Source organism: Oncorhynchus keta, unplaced genomic scaffold (genome assembly GCF_023373465.1).
Source record: "Oncorhynchus keta strain PuntledgeMale-10-30-2019 unplaced genomic scaffold, Oket_V2 Un_contig_17258_pilon_pilon, whole genome shotgun sequence".
NCBI classification, from domain to species: domain Eukaryota; kingdom Metazoa; phylum Chordata; class Actinopteri; order Salmoniformes; family Salmonidae; genus Oncorhynchus; species Oncorhynchus keta.
This window is the reverse complement of record NW_026280362.1, coordinates 25,001-45,606: the sequence shown is the minus strand read 5'-3', so window position 1 is coordinate 45,606 and position 20,606 is coordinate 25,001. Positions and strand designations below refer to the sequence as shown.

The window sequence follows — 20,606 nt, the reverse complement described above, 5'->3', positions numbered from 1 at the left end:
GGGAGAGAGAGGCGAGGGGGAGAGAGAGGCGAGGGGAGAGAGAGAGAGCGAGGGGGAGAGAGGAGACCTCTCTGGTCGAGGGGAGAGAGAGGCAGGAGGGGAGAGAGAGGCGAGGGGAGAGAGAGGCGAGAGGGAGAGAGGGAGAGAGAGGCGAGAGGGAGAGAGAGGCGAGAGGGAGAGAGAGAGGCGAGAGAGAGAGAGGCGAGAGGGAGAGGCGAGGGAGAGAGAGGCGAGGGAGGAGAGGAGAGAGGGAGAGAGGGAGAGGGAGAGGCTACATCGTATAAATACAAACGGAGAATAAGCAAAGCACATGTAACTGACAGCACGTCACGTGTGTGTGTGTGTGTGTGTGTGTGTGCCAATAATTGGTGCTTCCCATTGTAGACACAGGAATCTCTCTCTCTCCCTCCCCTCTCGCCCTCTCGCCCTCTCGCCCTCTTGCCCTCTTGCCCTCTTGCCCTCTGCCATTCTTGTCTTCATTCTCTCCCCCACCTCTGTAGTAGTAACAATGGTGATGTAATGATCTCCATGTCTCTCTATGTCCCTTGCACCTTATTCCCTTGCACCTTATTCCCTTACATAGTAGACTCTGTCACTAGTGTTAACCAGGACCCAATAGAGCTCTGGTCACTAGTGTTAAACAGGACCCAATAGACCTCTCTGGTCACTAGTGTTAAACAGGACCCATAGACCTCTGGTCACTAGTGTTAACCAGGACCCATAGACCTCTGGTCACTAGTGTTAAACAGGACCCAATAGACCTTATCTGGTCACTAGTGTTAACCAGGACCCATAGACCTCTGGTCACTAGTGTTAACCAGGACCCAATAGACCTCTCTGGTCACTAGTGTTAAACAGGACCCAATAGACCTCTCTGGTCACTAGTGTTAAACAGGACCCAATAGACCTCTCTGGTCACTAGTGTTAAACAGGACCCAATAGACCTCTGGTCACTAGTGTTAAACAGGACCCAATAGACCTCTGGTCACTAGTGTTAAACAGGACCCAATAGACCTCTCTGGTCACTAGTGTTAAACAGGACCCATAGACCTCTCTGGTCACTAGTGTTAACCAGGACCCATAGACCTCTCTGGTCACTAGTGTTAACCAGGACCCAATAGACCTCTCTGGTCACTAGTGTTAAACAGGACCCATAGACTTATCTGGTCACTAGTGTTAAACAGGACCCATAGACCTCTCTGGTCACTAGTGTTAACCAGGACCCATAGACCTCTCTGGTCACTAGTGTTAAACAGGACCCAATAGAGCTCTGGTCACTAGTGTTAAACAGGACCCATAGACCTCTCTGGTCACTAGTGTTAACCAGGACCCATAGACCTCTCTGGTCACTAGTGTTAAACAGGACCCAATAGAGCTCTCTGGTCACTAGTGTTAAACAGGACCCATAGAGCTCTGGTCACTAGTGTTAAACAGGACCCAATAGAGCTCTCTGGTCACTAGTGTTAAACAGGACCCATAGAGCTCTGGTCACTAGTGTTAAACAGGACCCATAGAGCTCTGGTCACTAGTGTTAAACAGGACCCAATAGAGCTCTCTGGTCACTAGTGTTAAACAGGACCCATAGACCTATCTGGTCACTAGTGTTAAACAGGACCCAATAGACCTCTCTGGTCACTAGTGTTAAACAGGACCCATAGACCTCTCTGGTCACTAGTGTTAAACAGGACCCATAGAGCTCTGGTCACTAGTGTTAAACAGGACCCATAGACCTCTCTTGTCACTAGTGTTAACCAGGACCCATAGACCTCTCTGGTCACTAGTGTTAAACAGGACCCATAGACCTCTCTGGTCACTAGTGTTAAACAGGACCCATAGACCTCTCTGGTCACTAGTGTTAAACAGAACCCAATAGAGCTCTGGTCACTAGTGTTAAACAGGACCCAATAGAGCTCTGGTCACTAGTGTTAAACAGGACCCATAGAGCTCTGGTCACTAGTGTTAAACAGGACCCAATAGAGCTCTCTGGTCACTAGTGTTAAACAGGACCCATAGAGCTCTCTGGTCACTAGTGTTAAACAGGACCCAATAGACCTCTCTGGTCACTAGTGTTAAACAGGACCCATAGACCTCTCTGGTCACTAGTGTTAAACAGGACCCAATAGAGCTCTGGTCACTAGTGTTAAACAGGACCCAATAGACCTCTCTGGTCACTAGTGTTAAACAGAACCCAATAGAGCTCTGGTCACTAGTGTTAACCAGGACCCATAGACCTCTCTGGTCACTAGTGTTAACCAGGACCCATAGAGCTCTGGTCACTAGTGTTAAACAGAACCCAATAGAGCTCTGGTCACTAGTGTTAAACAGGACCCATAGACCTCTGGTCACTAGTGTTAAACAGGACCCAATAGAGCTCTGGTCACTAGTGTTAAACAGGACCCATAGAGCTCTGGTCACTAGTGTTAAACAGGACCCAATAGAGCTCTGGTCACTATAGTGTTAAACAGGACCCATAGACCTCTGGTCACTAGTGTTAAACAGGACCCATAGACCTCTCTGGTCACTAGTGTTAAACAGGACCCATAGACCTCTGGTCACTAGTGTTAAACAGGACCCATAGACCTCTCTGGTCACTAGTGTTAAACAGAACCCAATAGAGCTCTGGTCACTAGTGTTCTGGTCTAATGTAAGACTAAACAGGGATCTGTTTGTGAAAAAACCTCTGTGCTGCTGACAGTTCCTCCTCTGCTCCAAAGCCACCCAGACAGCCAATAAACAAGGCCCACACACACAGGCCACTCCCTAACGCTTAAACTCACCAACACTACACATGGAAACACCCCACACACACACCACATGAACCTTCTCTCCATTACTCTCCACTCGCCCTCTCTCCCTGCCTCACTGACAGACAGGGCTCAGCCAAGAGACTCTCCTTCTGTCCTCCTCTCTCCCTGCCTCACTGACAGACAGGGCTCAGCCAAGAGACTCCTTCTGTCCTCCTCTCCTCCTCTCTCCCTGCTTCACTGACAGACAGGGCTCAGCCAAGAGACTCCTTCTGTCCTCCTCTTCCTGCTTCACTGACAGACAGGGCTCAGCCAAGAGACTCTCCTTCTGTCCTCCTCTCTCCCTGCCTCACTGACAGACAGGGCTCAGCCAAGAGACTCTCCTTCTGTCCTCCTCTCCCTGCCTCACTGACAGACAGGGCTCAGCCAAGAGACTCTCCTTCTGTCCTCCTCTCTCCCCCTGCCTCACTGACAGACAGGGCTCAGCCAAGAGACTCTCCTTCTGTCCTCTCTCCCTGCCTCACTGACAGACAGGGCTCAGCCAAGAGACTCTCCTTCTGTCCTCCTCTCTCCCTGCCTCACTGACAGACAGGGCTCAGCCAAGAGACTCTCCTTCTGTCCTCTCTCCCTGCCTCACTGACAGACAGGGCTCAGCCAAGAGACTCCTTCTGTCCTCCTCTCCCCTGCCTCACTGACAGACAGGGCTCAGCCAAGAGACTCTCCTTCTGTCCTCCTCTCTCCCTGCCTCACTGACAGACAGGGCTCAGCCAAGAGACTCTCCTTCTGTCCTCTCTCCCTGCCTCACTGACAGACAGGGCTCAGCCAAGAGACTCTCCTTCTGTCCTCTCTCCCTGCCTCACTGACAGACAGGGCTCAGCCAAGAGACTCTCCTTCTGTCCTCCTCTCCCTCTCTCCCCTGCCTCACTGACAGACAGGGCTCAGCCAAGAGACTCTCCTTCTGTCCTCCTCTCCCTGCCTGACTGACAGACAGGGCTCAGCCAAGAGACTCTCCTTCTGTCCTCCTCTCCCTCTCCCTGCCTCACTGACAGACAGGGCTCAGCCAAGAGACTCTCCTTCTGTCCTCCTCTCCCTCTCCCTGCCTCACTGACAGACAGGGCTCAGCCAAGAGACTCTCCTTCTGTCCTCTCTCCCTGCCTCACTGACAGACAGGGCTCAGCCAAGAGACTCTCCTTCTGTCCTCCTCTCCCTCTCTCTCCCTGCCTCACTGACAGACAGGGCTCAGCCAAGAGACTCTCCTTCTGTCCTCTCTTCCTGCCTCACTGACAGACAGTACTTCACACACACACACACACACACAGCTCAGCCAAGAGACTCTCCTTCTGTCCTCTCTTCCTGCCTCACTGACAGACAGGGCTCAGCCAAGAGACTCTCAGTCTGTCCTCCTCCCCTTCTGTCCTCCTCCTCCCTTCTGTCCTCCTCCCCTTCTGTCCTCCTCCCCTTCTCACTTCCAAAAGCCAGAAGTATTTTCCCTCTAGTCACTATATTGTTGTCCTTCAACCCCTCCCTCTCCATTTCTGTCTCTCTCTAGGACTTCAGGAGAATTTGAAGCTGTCCAGCTGTACTGTGCTCTGCTACATTTACTTCACACACACACACACACACACAGTATAACTGTTACAACAGAAACTAAACAGAGAGAGAAGAGACAGGCCTGAACAGAGAGAAGAGAAAGAGAGAAGGGGAAAGAGGGTGGAGGAGAGAGGAAACAGAAACCTAGAGAGAGAGAGGAGAGAGGGAGAGAGGAAGCATGATAGAACGAGTGCAGATTTGGCTAGTGGGGTTTGTGCCTCTTGTTGGTGAGAACTCATGAACACATAGGAGAAATAACAAAAACAAAAAGTGTCAATCCCCCCTCCTCCCCTCCCCTCATCCTCTTTTGGCTGACACATTCTCCCCTCAGACAGACGGACCGCATCGGCCCTCACAGACGGACCGCATCGGCCCTCACAGACAGGCAGGCTGCAACCCCTCTATCAGAAGGAATCAGACAGACTAACCCCTCTATCAGGAGGAGAGGAGTAATCAGACAGACTAACCCCTCTATCAGGAGGAGAGGAGTAATCAGACAGACTAACCCCTCTATCAGGAGGAATCAGACAGACTAACCCCTCTATCAGGAGGAGAGACAGAATAATCAGAAGGAATCAGACAACCCCTCTATCAGGAGGAATCAGACAGACTAACCCCTCTATCAGGAGGAATAATCAGACAGACTAACCCCTCTATCAGGAGGAATCAGACAGACTAACCCCTCTATCAGGAGTAATCAGACAGACTAAGGTATCAGACAGACTGAACCCCTCTAGGAGTCAGATCAGACAGGAGAGAAGGAATCAGACAGACTAACCCCTCTATCAGAAGGAATCAGACAGACTAACCCCTCTCTCAGAAGGAATCAGACAGACTAACCCCTCTCTCAGAAGGAATCAGACAGACTAACCCCTCTCAGACAGACTAACCCCTCTATCAGGGAATCAGAAGGAACCCCTCTATCAGGAGGGTCAGACAGACTAACCCCTCTATCAGGATGAGAGGAGGGTCAGAAGGGAGGAGAATCAGACAGACTAACCCCTCTATCAGAAGGAATCAGACAGACTAACCCCTCTATCAGGAGGAATCAGACAGACTAACCCCTCTATCAGGAGGAATCAGACAGACTAACCCCTCTATCAGGAGGAATCAGACAGACTAACCCCTCTCATCAGGAAGGAATCAGACAGACTAACCCCTCTGATCAGGAGGAATCAGACAGACTAACCCCTCTATCAGGAGGAGAGGAATAGTCAGAGAGAGGGGTAGAGGTAAGGATGAAGGAGGGTCAGAGAGAGGGGTAGAGGTAAGGATGAAGGAGGGTCAGAGAGAGGGGTAGAGGTAAGGATGAAGGAGGGTCAGAGAGAGGGGTAGAGGTAAGGATGAAGGAGGGTCAGAGAGAGGGGTAGAGGTAAGGATGAAGGAGGGTCAGAGAGAGGGGTAGAGGTAAGGATGAAGGAGGGTCAGAGAGAGGGGTAGAGGTAAGGATGAAGGAGGGTCAGAGAGAGGGGTAGAGGTAAGGATGAAGGAGGGTCAGAGAGAGGGGTAGAGGTAAGGATGAAGGAGGGTCAGAGAGAGGGGTAGAGGTAAGGATGAAGGAGGGTCAGAGAGAGGGGTAGAGAAGGAGGGTAGAGGATGAAGGAGGGTCAGAGAGAGGGGTAGAGGTAAGGATGAAGGAGGGTCAGAGAGAGGGGTAGAGGTAAGGATGAAGGAGGGTCAGAGAGAGGGGTAGAGGTAAGGATGAAGGAGGGTCAGAGAGAGGGGTGAGAGGGTAAGGATGAAGGAGGGTCAGAGAGAGGGGTAGAGGTAAGGATGAAGGAGGGTCAGAGAGAGGGGTAGAGGTAAGGATGAAGGAGGGTCAGAGAGAGGGGTAGAGGTAAGGATGAAGGAGGGTCAGAGAGAGGGGTAGAGGTAAGGATGAAGGGGGTCAGAGAGAGGGGTAGAGGTAAGGATGAAGGAGGGTCAGAGAGAGTGGTAGAGGTAAGGATGAAGGAGGGGCAGAGAGAGTGGTAGAGGTAAGGATGAAGGAGGGGCAGAGAGAGAGGTAGAGGTAAGGATGAAGGAGGGGCAGAGAGAGAGGAGAGGTAAGGATGAAGGAGGGGCAGAGAGAGGGGGAGAGGTAAGGATGAAGGAGGGGCAGAGAGAGAGGAGAGGGGTAGAGGTAAGGATGAAGGAGGGGCAGAGAGAGAGGAGAGGGGTAGAGGTAAGGATGAAGGAGGGGCAGAGAGAGAGGAGAGGGGTAGAGGTAAGGATGAAGGAGGGGCAGAGAGAGAGGAGAGGGGATGAAGGAGGGGCAAGGATGAAAGGAGGGGCAGAGAGAGAGGAGAGGGGTAGAGGTAAGGATGAAGGAGGGGCAGAGAGAGGAGAGGGGTAGAAGGAAGGATGCAGAAAGGGAGAAGAGTAGAAGTACAGATGACCTTCAAGGAGGAGAGGAGGAGGGGAACAGACAGAGGATCTCCAATGAGGAGAGGAGGAGGGGAACAGACAGAGGATCTTCAAGGAGGAGAGTAGAGGAGAGAGGGATCAATAGCCCTCATCCCTACTGCAGGTGACCAGCGTGGGAAGCCTCACACACACAGATAATAGATGTTCTATTGAGGAACCTAGACATCTCGTGCAGCATGTAGGGAATAGGGGGCTATTTGGTACTCATATAGTGCAGCATGTAGGGAATTAGGGTGCTATTTGGTACTCATATAGTGCAGCATGTAGGGAATAGGGTGCTATTTGGAACTCATCTAGTGCAGCATGTAGGGAATAGGGGGCTATTTGGAACTCATGTAGTGCAGCATGTAGGGAATAGGGGGCTATTTGGTACTCATCTAGTGCAGCATGTAGGGAATTAGGTGCTATTTGGTACTCATCTAGTGCAGCATGTAGGGAATAGGGAACCTGCTATTTGGAACTCATGTAGTGCAGCATGTAGGGAATAGGGGGCTATTTGGTACTCATCTAGTGCAGCATGTAGGAATAGGGGGTATTTGGAACTCATGTAGTGAGTCTGAGAAACAGATGCTGTAGGGAATAGGGACGAACTATTTGGTACTCTGTAGATGTAGTGCAGCATGTAGGGAATTAGGGTGCTATTTGGTACTCATCTAGTGCAGCATGTAGGGAATAGGAACCTGACATTTGGTGACTCTGTAGAAACAGATGCTGTAGGGAATAGGGGGCTATTTGGAACTCATCTAGTGAGTCTGAGAAACAGATGCTGTAGATGTGGGTGCTGTAGACGAACAGGAACCTAGACATCTAGTGAGTCTGAGAAACAGATGCTGTAGATGTGGGTGTTGTAGACGAACAGGAACCTAGACATCTAGTGAACCTGAGAAACAGATGCTGTAGATGTGGGTGCTGTAGACGAACAGGAACCTAGACATCTAGTGAGTCTGAGAAACAGATGCTGTAGATGTGGGTGCTGTAGACGAACAGGAACCTAGACATCTAGTGAACCTGAGAAACAGATGCTGTAGATGTGGGTGCTGTAGACGAACAGGAACCTAGACATCTAGTGAGTCTGAGAAACAGATGCTGTAGATGTGGGTGTTGTAGACGAACAGGAACCTAGACATCTAGTGAGTCTGAGAAACAGATGCTGTAGATGTGGGTGCTGTAGACGAACAGGAACCTAGACATCTAGTGAACCTGAGAAACAGATGCTGTAGATGTGGGTGCTGTAGACGAACAGGAACCTAGACATCTAGTGAGTCTGAGAAACAGATGCTGTAGATGTGGGTGCTGTAGACGAACAGGAACCTAGACATCTAGTGAGTCTGAGAAACAGATGCTGTAGATGTCTAGGGTGCTGCTGTAGACGAACAGGAACCTAGACATCTAGTGAACCTGAGAAACAGATGCTGTAGATGTGGGTGCTGTAGACGAACAGGAACCTAGACATCTAGTGAGTCTGAGAAACAGATGCTGTAGATGTGGGTGCTGTAGACGAACAGGAACCTAGACATCTAGTGAACCTGAGAAACAGATGCTGTAGATGTGGGTGCTGTAGACGAACAGGAACCTAGACATCTAGTGAACCTGAGAAACAGATGCTGTAGATGTGGGTGCTGTAGACGAACAGGAACCTAGACATCTAGTGAACCTGAGAAACAGATGCTGTAGATGTGGGTGCTGTAGACGAACAGGAACCTAGACATCTAGTGAACCTGAGAAACAGATGCTGTAGATGTGGGTGCTGTAGACGAACAGGAACCTAGACATCTAGTGAACCTGGGAAACAGATGCTGTAGATGTGGGTGCTGTAGACGAACAGGAACCTAGACATCTAGTGAGTCTGAGAAACAGATGCTGTAGATGTGGGTGCTGTAGACGAACAGGAACCTAGACATCTAGTGAGTCTGAGAAACAGATGCTGTAGATGTGGGTGCTGTAGACGAACAGGAACCTAGACATCTAGTGAGTCTGAGAAACAGATGCTGTAGATGTGGGTGTTGTAGACGAACAGGAACCTAGACATCTAGTGAACCTGAGAAACAGATGCTGTAGATGTGGGTGCTGTAGACAAACAGGAACCTAGACATCTAGTGAGTCTGAGAAACAGATGCTGTAGATGTGGGTGCTGTAGACGAACACCTAGACACAGAGCTTCTGAAAGCTGTGATGTCTCAGGAACCTCCATCCTTATTAAAACACAAGTGGATGTGGAGAAGGACATCTGGTGCTGGACAAACGGCTGAATGTGAAGGGGTTTTCTTATCCTCTGACATGGGCACGATGGGGGGGTGCTGAGGATAACAGGGAAATGAGGAAACAGGCTGTTCCAATGACAACACAACCTAGACATCTACAGAATGCAGATCCTGTAGATACACACACAGGAACTTGTGACTGGCAGTGCTGTAGATGTGTGTCTGTGTGTCTGTCTGTATATATGTATGCTGTAGACGTATATATACGAACATAACCTATATCTATGAATGATAAATAGATGCTGTAGATATGGGTGTATATATATATATAACCTAGTATATGAACCTGAGAATGTGTGTGTGTGTGTGTGTTGTATATATGTGTGTCTGTGTGTGTAGGTGTGTGTGTCTGTGTGTGTAGGTGTGTGTATATATATATGTGTGTAGATGTGTGTGTGTGACGAACAGTCAGTCATCCACCTCTCCAGATCGAAATGTGGGTGCTGGACAGAAATGGCCATTCCAGGACAATCAATTGGATGTGGAAAGGACATCTGGTGCACACGGATATTGAGCTTTTCTTAACCACAGACCTAGGATCAAATGAGGAAACAGGCCTTCCAATGACAACACACACACACTACAGAATGCACCTACATACACACACAGGAACTTGTGACTTGGCAGTGTTAACATTACATACTATTTAACCACAGATCTAGGATCAGCTTCTCTCCCCCAACCATTACATACTAATTTAACCACAGACCTAGGATCAGCTTCTCTCCCCCATTACATACTATATGTGTGTAAGTCAGTCATCCACCTCCAGATCAAATCTTCGGACAGAAATGGCCATTCCAACAATCAATTTACATACGGATATTGAGCTTAACCACAGACCTAGGATCAGCTTCTCTCCCCCAACCATTACATACTAATTTAACCACAGACCTAGGATCAGCTTCTCTCCCCCAACCATTACATACTAATTTAACCACAGACCTAGGATCAGCATCTCTCCCCATTCCAACCATTACATACTAATTTAACCACAGACCTCAGCTGACATACTCACAGATCTAGGATCAGCATCTCCCCCCAACCATTACATACTCAAGACCATTCCAACCATTACATAATTTAACCACAGACCTTGGATCAGCTTCTCTCCCCCCAACCGTTACTTCAACCATTCCATACTAATTTAACCACAGATCTAGGATCAGCTTCTCTCCCCCAACCATTAAGGTATTAATGCATAATTCTGCGTCCCCCCCTCCCTCCCCATGCAGGAAAGACAATTAAACATCTCACTGCGTTTTGTAAACACAGATCCAAAGTGCTTCTTATGAAAAGGTCTGTTCGGCTTCAGTTGAAGTCCTCCACTCAGAGGAGAATATCTTTGCTCTCCGTCGTCAGACCAATCAAATTCCCGCATTCAGGAAGGGCCATCCTATCAGCAGACAGCGCTCTGACTGATGTGTCCCTCCCTCTGGTGGCTACATTGTCTCTATGATCAATGTAATACATCTATCTATCTGATGGCCATGCAGAATCTTCACGAGAAGAAATCCCTAGTCTTTCATTGGACGATCGTTTACGTTGTGTGGCTGTCAGCCAAGTGGCGTTGCACTTCTGTTGTCGTCTGATGCAAATGAAGCCGCTTTGCGCACATTTATTTTGTCTGAGTTTAAACTAGAATTGGACGTCCCTGGTTACTTTATTTTTTTTTTTTAAGATTTTTTTTTTTTTTTAACTTGACTTTCAATATAAAATAAAATGGTTTCAAACACAGATGGTTTGATTGTTCAGATATCTGAAAGCTAATCTGACTCCTGCCGGGGCGGCAGGGTAGCCTGGTGGTTGGGGCGGCAGGGTAGCCTGGTGGTTGGGGCGGCAGGGTAGCCTGGTGGTTGGGGCGGCAGGGTAGCCTGGTGGTTGGGGCGGCAGGGTAGCCTGGTGGTTGGGGCGGCAGGGTAGCCTGGTGGTTGGGGCGGCAGGGTAGCCTGGTGGTTGGGGCGGCAGGGTAGCCTAGTGGTTGGGGCGGCAGGGTAGCCTGGTGGTTGGGGCGGCAGGGTAGCCTGGTGGTTGGGGCGGCAGGGTAGCCTGGTGGTTGGGGCGGCAGGGTAGCCTGGTGGTTGGGGCGGCAGGGTAGCCTGGTGGTTGGGGCGGCAGGGTAGCCTGGTGGTTGGGGCGGCAGGGTAGCCTGGTGGTTGGGGCGGCAGGGTAGCCTGGTGGTTGGGGCGGCAGGGTAGCCTGGTGGTTGGGGCGGCAGGGTAGCCTGGTGGTTGGGGCGGCAGGGTAGCCTGGTGGTTGGGGCGGCAGGGTAGCCTGGTGGTTGGGGCGGCAGGGTAGCCTGGTGGTTGGGGCGGCAGGGTAGCCTGGTGGTTGGGGCGGCAGGGTAGCCTGGTGGTTGGGGCGGCAGGGTAGCCTGGTGGTTGGGGCGGCAGGGTAGCCTGGTGGTTGGGGCGGCAGGGTAGCCTGGTGGTTGGGGCGGCAGGGTAGCCTAGTGGTTAGAGCGTTGTACTAGTAACCGAAAGGTTGCAAGTTCAAATCCCCGAGCTGACAAGGTACAAATCTGTCGTTCTGCCCCTGAACAGGCAGTTAACCCACTGTTCCTAGGCCGTCATTGAAAATAAGAATTTGTTCTTAACTGACTTGCCTTAAATAAAGGTACAATAAAATAAAATACTAACATAACCACAGATCTAGGATCAGCTGGCACCTCCCCAAACCAAAGGGGGATGAAACACCAAACTGACAGTACTGGTGGTGAGGATGAAGCTTGCTGGCATGACGACGCTAGAGACTGCTCTCATCTGTCTACCCCTCTCCTCCATCCCCCCTATCCCTGTCACATGTCATCATGTCTCTCTCTCCTCCATCCCCCTATCCCTACTGTCATCATGTCTCTCCCTCCATCCCCCATCCCTACCATCATATCCCTACTGTCATCATGTCTCTCCCTCTCCCTATCCTCCATCCCCCTATCCCTACTGTCATCATGTCTCTCCTCCATCTCCTCCATCCCCCTATCCCTACTGTCATCATGTCTCTCTCCTCTCTCCATCCCCCCTATCCCTACTGTCATCATGTCTCTCCCTCTCCCTCTCTCCATCCCCCCCTATCCCTACTGTCATCATGTCTCTCTCTCCTCCATCCCCCCTATCCCTACTGTCATCATGTCTCTCTCTCCTCCATCCCCCTATCCCTACTGTCATCATGTCTCTCTCTCCTCCATCCCCCCTATCCCTACTGTCATCATGTCTCTCTCCTCCATCCCCCCCTATCCCTACTGTCATCATGTCTCTCTCCCCCCCTATCCCTACTGTCATCATGTCTCTCTCTCCTCCATCCCCCTATCCCTACTGTCATCATGTCTCTCTCTCCTCCATCCCCCCTATCCCTACTGTCATCATGTCTCTCTCTCCTCCATCCCCCCCAAATGTCCCTACTGTCATCATGTCTCTCTCCTCCATCCCCCTATCCCTACTGTCATCATGTCTCTCCCTCTCCTCCATCCCCCTATCCCTACTGTCATCATGTCCCCCCTCCATCCCCCCCCTACTGTCATCATGTCTCTCCTCTCTCCTCCATCCCCCTATCCCTACTGTCATCATGTCTCTCTCTCCTCCATCCCCCTATCCCTACTGTCATCATGTCTCTCCCTCTCCATCCCCCCTATCCCTACTGTCATCATGTCCCCCCCATCCCCCTATCCCTACTGTCATCATGTCTCTCCTCCATCCCCCTATCCCTACTGTCATCATGTCTCTCCTCTCCTCCATCCCCCTATCCCTACTCATCATGTCTCTCCCTCCATCCCCCCCTATCCCTACTGTCATCATGTCTCTCCCTCTCCTCCATCCCCCCTATCCCTACTGTCATCATGTCTCTCTCTCCTCCATCCCCCCCTATCCCTACTGTCATCATGTCTCTCTCTCCTCCATCCCCCTATCCCTACTGTCATGTCATCTCTCTCCTCCATCCCCCTATCCCTACTATCATCATGTCTCTCCTCCATCCCCCCCTATCCCCCATCCCCACTATCATCATGTCTCTCCTCCATCCCCCCCTATCCCTACTGTCATCATGTCTCTCCCTCTCTCTCCTCCACCCCCATGTTCCTTCTCCTCTTGTTCAGAGTGCTCTCTCTCTCTCTCAGGCCTGTCTGTGTATGTTGTCCTCCCCACTTCACACACAAAGCTGATTGTGAATCCCTGGTAGCGCTACACTGTGTGTGTGTGGTGTTAAACTCAGAGCAGCTCATACATCCACTCTCCCAGACAGGTATTTCCAGTCCCAGCATACCATTCGCTGTTGCTCAGCAGACACACACACACCTGAATACAGCTGCAACGTAAAACACTCAAACACACTCAGCATCATTTCATCACTTAATACGAGCAGAATGAGGTAGTGTGTGTGTGTGTGTGTGTTGGGAAGTTCGCTGTATAGTCTATACAGTGAAAAAGTGTTTTCTGGTTCAGTACACGGGCCACTGTTAGGTTAGGGGTTCAGTACACGGGCCACTGTTAGGTTAGGGGTTCAGTACACGGGCCACTGTTAGGTTAGGGGTTAGTACCACTGTTAGGTTAGGGGTTCAGTACACGGGCCACTGTTAGGTTAGGGGTTCAGTACACGGGCCACTGTTAGGTTAGGGGTTCAGTACACGGGCCACTGTTAGGTTAGGGGTACACGGGCACTGTTAGGTTACAGTACACGGCCACTGTTAGGTTAGGGGTTCAGTACACGGGCCACTGTTAGGTTAGGGGTTCAGTACACGGGCCACTGTTAGGTTAGGGGTTCAGTACACGGGCCACTGTTAGGTTAGGGGTTCAGTACACGGGCCACTGTTAGGTTAGGGGTTCAGTACACGGGCCACTGTTAGGTTAGGGGTTCAGTACACGGGCCACTGTTAGGTTAGGGGTTCAGTACACGGGCCACTGTTAGGTTAGGGGTTCAGTACACGGGCCACTGTTAGGTTAGGGGTTCAGTACACGGGCCACTGTTAGGTTAGGGGTTCAGTACACGGGCCACTGTTAGGTTAGGGGTTCAGTACACGGGCCACTGTTAGGTTAGGGGTTCAGTACACGGGCCACTGTTAGGTTAGGGGTTCAGTACACGGGCCACTGTTTAGGTTAGTACACGGGTTTAGGTTAGTTCAGTACACGGGCCACTGTTAGGTTAGGGGTTCAGTACACGGGCCACTGTTAGGTTAGGGGTTCAGTACACGGGCCACTGTTAGGTTAGGGGTTCAGTACACGGGCCACTGTTAGGTTAGGGGTTCAGTACACGGGCCACTGTTAGGTTAGGGGTTCAGTACACGGGCCACTGTTAGGTTAGGGGTTCAGTACACGGGCCACTGTTAGGTTAGGGATTTACATTTTAGGTTACATACACCCACTGTTAGGTTCCAGGGGTTCAGTACACGGGCCACTGTTAGGTTAAGTAATAACTGTTAGGTTAGGGGTTCAGTAACGGCCACTGTTAGGTTAAGTGCCACTGTTAGGACGCTTTTATTCAGTACACGGGCCACTGTTAGGTTAGGGGTTCAGTCATGTTAGGTTAGCATACACTGTTAGGTTGGGTGGTCCCACTGTTAGGTTAGGGGTTCAGTACCCACTACCCTGGCGTTACAAGCGCCATGCTCTATATTTTCCATACTGAGCCATATAGTCTAGTTACTATGGCAACTGTCAAACAATGCCCCCCACCAATTTGGCTATAATTTATACTTTATTTTTATTGTTTTACCTTTATTTAAATAGGTAAGTCAGTTAAGAACAAATTCTTATTTACAATGACGGCCTACAGCAGCCAACGTTGGGCCAATTGTAGGCCGCCCTATGGAACGGCCGGTTGTGATATAGCCTGGAATCGAACCAGGGTCTGTAGTGACACCTCTAGCAGGGAGATACAGTGTCTTCGTGATACACCCGTTACACCTCTAGCAGGGAGATACAACACAGTCACCCGACGGCCTACAACACAGTCACCCGACGGCACTACAACACAGTCACCCGACGGCCTATAACACAGTCACCCGACGGCCTGTACAGTCACCCGACGGCCTTTAACACAGTCACCCGACGGGCTACAACACAGTCACCCGACGGCCTACAACACAGTCACCCGACGGCCACAGTCACAGTCACCCGACGACGTCACCCGACGGCCTACACAGTCACAGTCACCCACCCGACGGCCTACAACACAGTCACCCGACGGCCTACAACACAGTCACCCGACGGCCACACAGTCACCCGACACAACACAGTCACCCGACGGCCTACAACACAGTCACCCGACGGCCTACAACACAGTCACCCGACGGCCTACAACACAGTCACCCGACGGCCTACACAGTCACCCGACACAGTCACCCGACGGCCTACAACACAGTCACCCGGCCTACGGACGGCCTACAACACAGTCACCCGACGGCCTACAACACAGTCACCCGACGTCACCCGACGGCCTACAACACAGTCACCCGACGGCCTACAACACAGTCACCCGACGGCCTACAACACAGTCACCCGACGGCCTACAACACAGTCACCCGACGGCCTACAACACAGTCACCCGACGGCCTACAACACAGTCAACTGACGGCCGAGACACAGTAGAGAGAGGAACAAGCGGAGAGAGAGAGACAGACAGACAGACAGACAGACTAGAGTTCATCTCAGTGCATCTTGGCAGCATCATGCACAAAGCTAAATGTAGAGTGTGTGTGGTGTGTTACAGACTGCTTGTTCCATGTAACTACTATGTAATAAACCATCTAGCTGCAGCTCTGTGGCAGCACATAACAGTGTCTACTTAATTAGAATAGAACTAATGTGCAGTCACACACACACACACATTACCATGCCAACAGGATATAGCTGCCTGCCTAGCCCCTCCCCCTCTGCTCTCCCTTTCAGAAGCTGATCCTTAGTGCATTAAACCAGATCGAGTTCTGTCTCTCCTCACTGCCCCTCTCTTTCTCTGCCTGGCTATTCTCTGACACACACTGTTGTGTGCCATCACAGAAACACACACATTTCCTCTGTCTCCGGGGCACTAGAGGCTACAACAGAGCAGATTCTCTAGCTGGTCGGGTCAAGGATAGTCAACACACAAGACACTAGACAAGAACCCAGAAATGAGAGCACTGCTGAGGAAGGGAGAGAATGCTTACCTGCGGGTGAGATGCGATGTGCTCCAGGCGGTCCAGACTGCCTGGGGGAGACGTTAGATCCCAGGGCTCGTATGCTGTGCTGCTCCGTGTGGTGGCCGTGAGCTCCAAGGGGTGAGCAACCAGAGTTGTGCTGCTGTTGTTGATGATGATGTTGCTGCTGGCTGTGGTGATGGTGGTGATTAGGTCCGTTTCCCCCGTTGGCATTAATCCCGGGGCCGGTCGCACCATACTGCTGGTAGAATCCAGACCGAGAACGCGATCGAGTCCTGGGAGGCTCCATGGCCATTTGATAGGGGTGGTGATGGAAGAAAGATGAGGCGAGGGGGAGGACGTGGGAGGGGATTGCGGAGGAGAACCGTTGGAGTTGGAAGAACGAAGCGGCAGAAATCCCCTAGTGCCGCTGGTCTGACTGTAGCTGGCTACTAGTCCTCCCCTGCCCCCCTCGGCGCCCCCGTATTCTGTTCGCTCCTGCGACTCGGCTACTGCCCCCGCAACGTCACATAAATTACCCCCTTTTGGTACAGGCTCCGGGGTGGAGGGCAGTCGGGAGAAAATACAGGGTTCCTGAGTCGTCAGTTGACCCGTGGCTGCGATTGGCATTTCCTTTTGGTGGTTTCCTCGTTTTCTTTTCTGTCGTTCTCTGTATTCCCCGGTTTCCTCGCCAGAAAATATCTTTCTTTCTAAAAATAATAAAATAAAAAAATACAACTTTGGAACATACAGCTGATGACTGTTTGGAAAAAAGTAACGTTAGCAAACTAATCAGTCTAAAAACAACAACCGGGTTTAAAAGGCTTCTCGTTGAAAGCTGTTGTTTATAACTACGTCGCTTTCAAATGTCAAACTATTTTGTGACATAGCTTTGTTTACGCTTTCAGGAAACTCCCAACTCTGTCTCATGGATCACACAGAAATAATAAAAAAACTGAGCTCGTCCCTTTTCACAGAAACATTTATCCAACACTCACTTTATTTAAAAAAAAAACTATTTTTTTTTTTAATTGGTAAACTACAACGGTTCAATGTTTTCTAGGAATAGACTAACTTAGTTTATTCAGCGAGCTAACGAGGTACAGTTACACTTCCGTGAAACCCGCCCAGGGCACCGTATCCTGTAACGCCATGGCTAACTAGCATGCTAACTTACAACAACACACGGTTTTTAAGCACCGATACTCGGTTACAACAAACTACCAGTAGTAACAAACTACACAGATCATTCGTGGCCCTGTCTAACGTTGTGGAAAGTTGTTGTGGCGGTTAGTTTTAGTTTGAGTGAGTACGACGGTTAACTTATTCAGACAGTTAGCTAGAATAGTTAGCCAACTAATAGCATATTAGCCAACGAACCAACCCTTCCTCCCACAGAGAGAAAACCAACTGAAAGTCACCCAGGTCCTCAATTCCCTTTAAAAAAAAACGTCCCTGGTTACCAGTAATGTTTAAAAAAAAAACTAAATAGCGTATAAAACTTACCATGAGTAGCTCATGTCTGCTAGTTAAATTTAAAAGCTGGATTTAATCCATTTAGTTTAATTTCCCGTCCAGTCCTCAACGGAGAGAAAGCGTTTTCCAACCGGAGAAGCCCGGTCACCGTCAGAAGGAAACGAGCTTTTTGCCTCTCGACTGAATGAAAAGTGTCGAATCTCAAATAATCAAAGAAAAAAAAACCCAAATAGATTTAATTCGAGCTAAAAGTGGGATTTCACCTCTTCGTTCGACGTTGAGAAAACTTGGTATCTTGGGAACAAACGGGTGTTTTCTTTAGTCACTTACCTTTAAAATCCACGCTACGGTCTCTACCTGTATTCCCGAACGGCGACCAGTCGGTAACAGTTTGATCCGTGTGTTTGTGGACGGAGGCTTGTATTCCCGAACGGCGACCAGTCGGTAACAGTTTGATCCGTGTGTTTGTGGACGGAGGCTTGTATTCCCGAACGGCGACCAGTCGGTAACAGTTTGATCCGTGTGTTTGTGGACGGAGGCTTGTATTCGCTCGACTTCAACGTGAAATGTGACGAACCGTCAAAAAAGCAAGAAGTCGGATTTCACCCAGACCGGACTAATCAATAGCAGAGAAGAAGAAAAAATAATTGACCGTTTTTCGCAGCTCATTCTCGCTCTTATTTTCGATATTTAAACCCCCCGAAAATCATCTGGGTACCGTGGGTCGTCAATGGATTTTCTATTGCAATTATTTTTGGGGGGGTTACAGTGAAGGGAATCGTTTCAATAAAAAAAAAATGTCCTAAAACTTTCTCAAGGCTAAATTGTGTGTTTGAGTTCGATCGTTGCTCGATTGGTTTTGCCTGGTAAAATCAAACGAAATCTTCCATGCACTAGCAAGACTATAAGGGGCATTTAAATGATTTATTTACATGTAGCCTGCTAGCTATTGCAGCTGCTTAACCGGTATTTTTTTTTATAACATGTTATGCCTGTTTATAAAAGTTGACTTTTTTGTTGTTGTTGAAAATACAGGAACTATTGGGGAAACAAACAATATTAGCGCTGTTAAGGATTTGAAAATTACAAACTACATTACCAAAAGTATGTGGACACCTGCTCGTCGAACATCTCATTCCAAAATCATGGGTATTAATATAACAACACTCTTCTGGGAAGGCTTTCCACTAGATGTTGGAACATTGCTGTGGGGACTTGCTTCCATTCAGTCACAAGAGCATTAGCGAGGTTGGGCACTGATGTTGGGCGATTAGGCCTGGCTTGCATTCGGTGTTCCAATTCATCCCAAAGGTGTTTGATGGGTTTGAGCTCAGGGCTCTGTGAAGGCCAGTAAAGTTCTTCCACACCGATCTCGACAAACCATTTCTGTATGGACCTCGCTTTGACAAATGGCATTGTCATGCTGAAACAGGAAAGGGCCTTCCCCAAACTGTTGCCACAAAGTTGGAAGCACAGAATCTTCTAGAATGCTGTAGCCTTAAGATTTCCCTTCCCTGGAACTAAGGGGCCTGAACCATGAACAACAGCCCCAGACCATTATTCCTCCTCCACCAAACTTTACAGTTGGCACTCTGCATGTAACTACTATTTCATTTAGTGGTGAAGCGTGATCCATCACTCCAGAGAACCCATTTCCACTGCTCCAGAGTCCATTGGCGGCAAGCTGTACACCACTCCAGCCGACGCTTGGCATTGCGCATGGTGATCTTAGGCTTGTGTGCTGCTCAGCCATGGAAAACCATTTCATGACGCTCCCGATGGACAGTTCTTGTGCTGACGTTGCTTCCAGAGGCAGTTTGGAACTCGTTAGTGAGTAGCAATATACCCTATTAAAATGGGCAATATACTGTAGCAATATACCCTATTATAATGGGCAGCTTCCACCGAAGTCAGTTCCCTCCCCTTGTTCAGGCGGCGTTCGGCGGTCGGTGTCACCGGCCTTCTAGCCATCACCACCGGTCTTCTAGCCTTCGTGGATCCACTTTTGATTTTCCATTTGTTTTGTCTTGTTTTCCTTACACACCTGGTTTTCATTTCCCTCATTAAGTGTTGTGTATTTAACCCTCTGTTCCCCCCCATGTCTTTGTGTGGTATTGATTGTTGTAAGTGCTTGTGCACGTGTTGACTGGTGCGTGACGTGGTTTCGTACCCCTGTTTTGTTATTCTTTATGCCGTTGGTTTTGATATTAAACAGATCCGGCTATTACCCAGTTCTGCTCTCCTGCGTCTGACTTCCTGCCACCAGTTACGCCCCACTTTACAGTAGCGATATACCCTATTATAATGGGCAACATACTCTACTAATATACCCTATTACAATGGACAACATACTCTAGCGATATACCCTATAATAATGGGCAACATACTCTAGCGATATACCCTATTATAATGGGCAATATACTGGAGCGATATACCCTATTATAATGGACAACATACTCTACTAATATACCCTATTATAATGGGCAATATACTCGAGCGATATACCCTATTATAATGGACAACATACTCTACTAATATACCCTATTACAATGGACAACATACTCTAGCGATATACCCTATAATAATGGGCAACATACTCTAGCGATATACCCTATTATAATGGGCAATATACTGGAGCGATATACCCTATTATATTGAGCAACATACTCTAGCGATATACCCTATTATAATGGCCAATATACTGGAGCGATATACCCTATTATAATGGGCAACATACTCTAGCGATATACCCTATTATAATGGGCAACATACTCTAGCAATATACCCTATTATAATGGGGAACATACTCTAGCGATATACCCTATTATAATGGGCAACATACTCTAGCGATATACCCTATTATAATGGACAATATCTGGACAACATACTCTACTAATATACTACTAATATACCCTATTACAATGGACAATATACTCTACTAATATACCCTATTACAATGGACAATATACTCTACTAATATACCCTATTACAATGGACAATACACTCTAGAAATATATCCTATTACAA

General features: G+C 49.2%; 1 protein-coding gene and 4 long non-coding RNA genes across 7 annotated transcripts in view; 2 read left to right on the top strand and 3 right to left on the bottom strand.

Annotated features, from left to right (window-relative positions):
• The window catches only part of LOC118383100 (E3 ubiquitin-protein ligase RNF38-like), a 63,484-nt gene extending 45,296 nt beyond the window's left edge, over positions 1–18,188 (bottom strand). The window contains exons 1-2 of the mRNA XM_052503366.1: positions 17,910–18,188; positions 16,134–16,813 (exon numbers count right to left, since the gene is read on the bottom strand). Coding sequence (XP_052359326.1) covers positions 16,134–16,419 — 286 coding nt within the window. The 5' untranslated portion in view covers positions 16,420–16,813; positions 17,910–18,188. The remainder of the gene's footprint in view (positions 1–16,133; positions 16,814–17,909) is intronic.
• On the top strand, positions 5,745–6,213 carry LOC127919620 (uncharacterized). The gene is made up of 3 exons (XR_008103505.1): positions 5,745–5,881; positions 5,960–6,029; positions 6,102–6,213. It is a non-coding gene; the product is annotated as an uncharacterized LOC127919620 (long non-coding RNA).
• LOC127919622 (uncharacterized) lies at positions 6,382–7,417 on the top strand. Its single transcript, XR_008103509.1, has 3 exons — positions 6,382–6,540; positions 6,632–7,141; positions 7,375–7,417. It is a non-coding gene; the product is annotated as an uncharacterized LOC127919622 (long non-coding RNA).
• LOC127919621 (uncharacterized) lies at positions 7,470–8,770 on the bottom strand. Of its 3 annotated transcripts, none has more exons than XR_008103507.1 (3): positions 8,570–8,770; positions 8,139–8,505; positions 7,470–7,812 (listed from the first exon to the last, which is right to left on the bottom strand). It is a non-coding gene; the product is annotated as an uncharacterized LOC127919621 (long non-coding RNA). The 3 variants fall into 3 exon arrangements; XR_008103506.1 differs by having other exon boundaries at positions 7,470–8,051; positions 8,186–8,505; XR_008103508.1 differs by having other exon boundaries at positions 7,470–8,051; positions 8,186–8,441.
• On the bottom strand, positions 9,660–10,213 carry LOC127919623 (uncharacterized). The gene is made up of 3 exons (XR_008103510.1): positions 10,097–10,213; positions 9,845–9,946; positions 9,660–9,710 (listed from the first exon to the last, which is right to left on the bottom strand). It is a non-coding gene; the product is annotated as an uncharacterized LOC127919623 (long non-coding RNA).
• Positions 18,189–20,606: the final 2,418 nt, after the last annotated feature.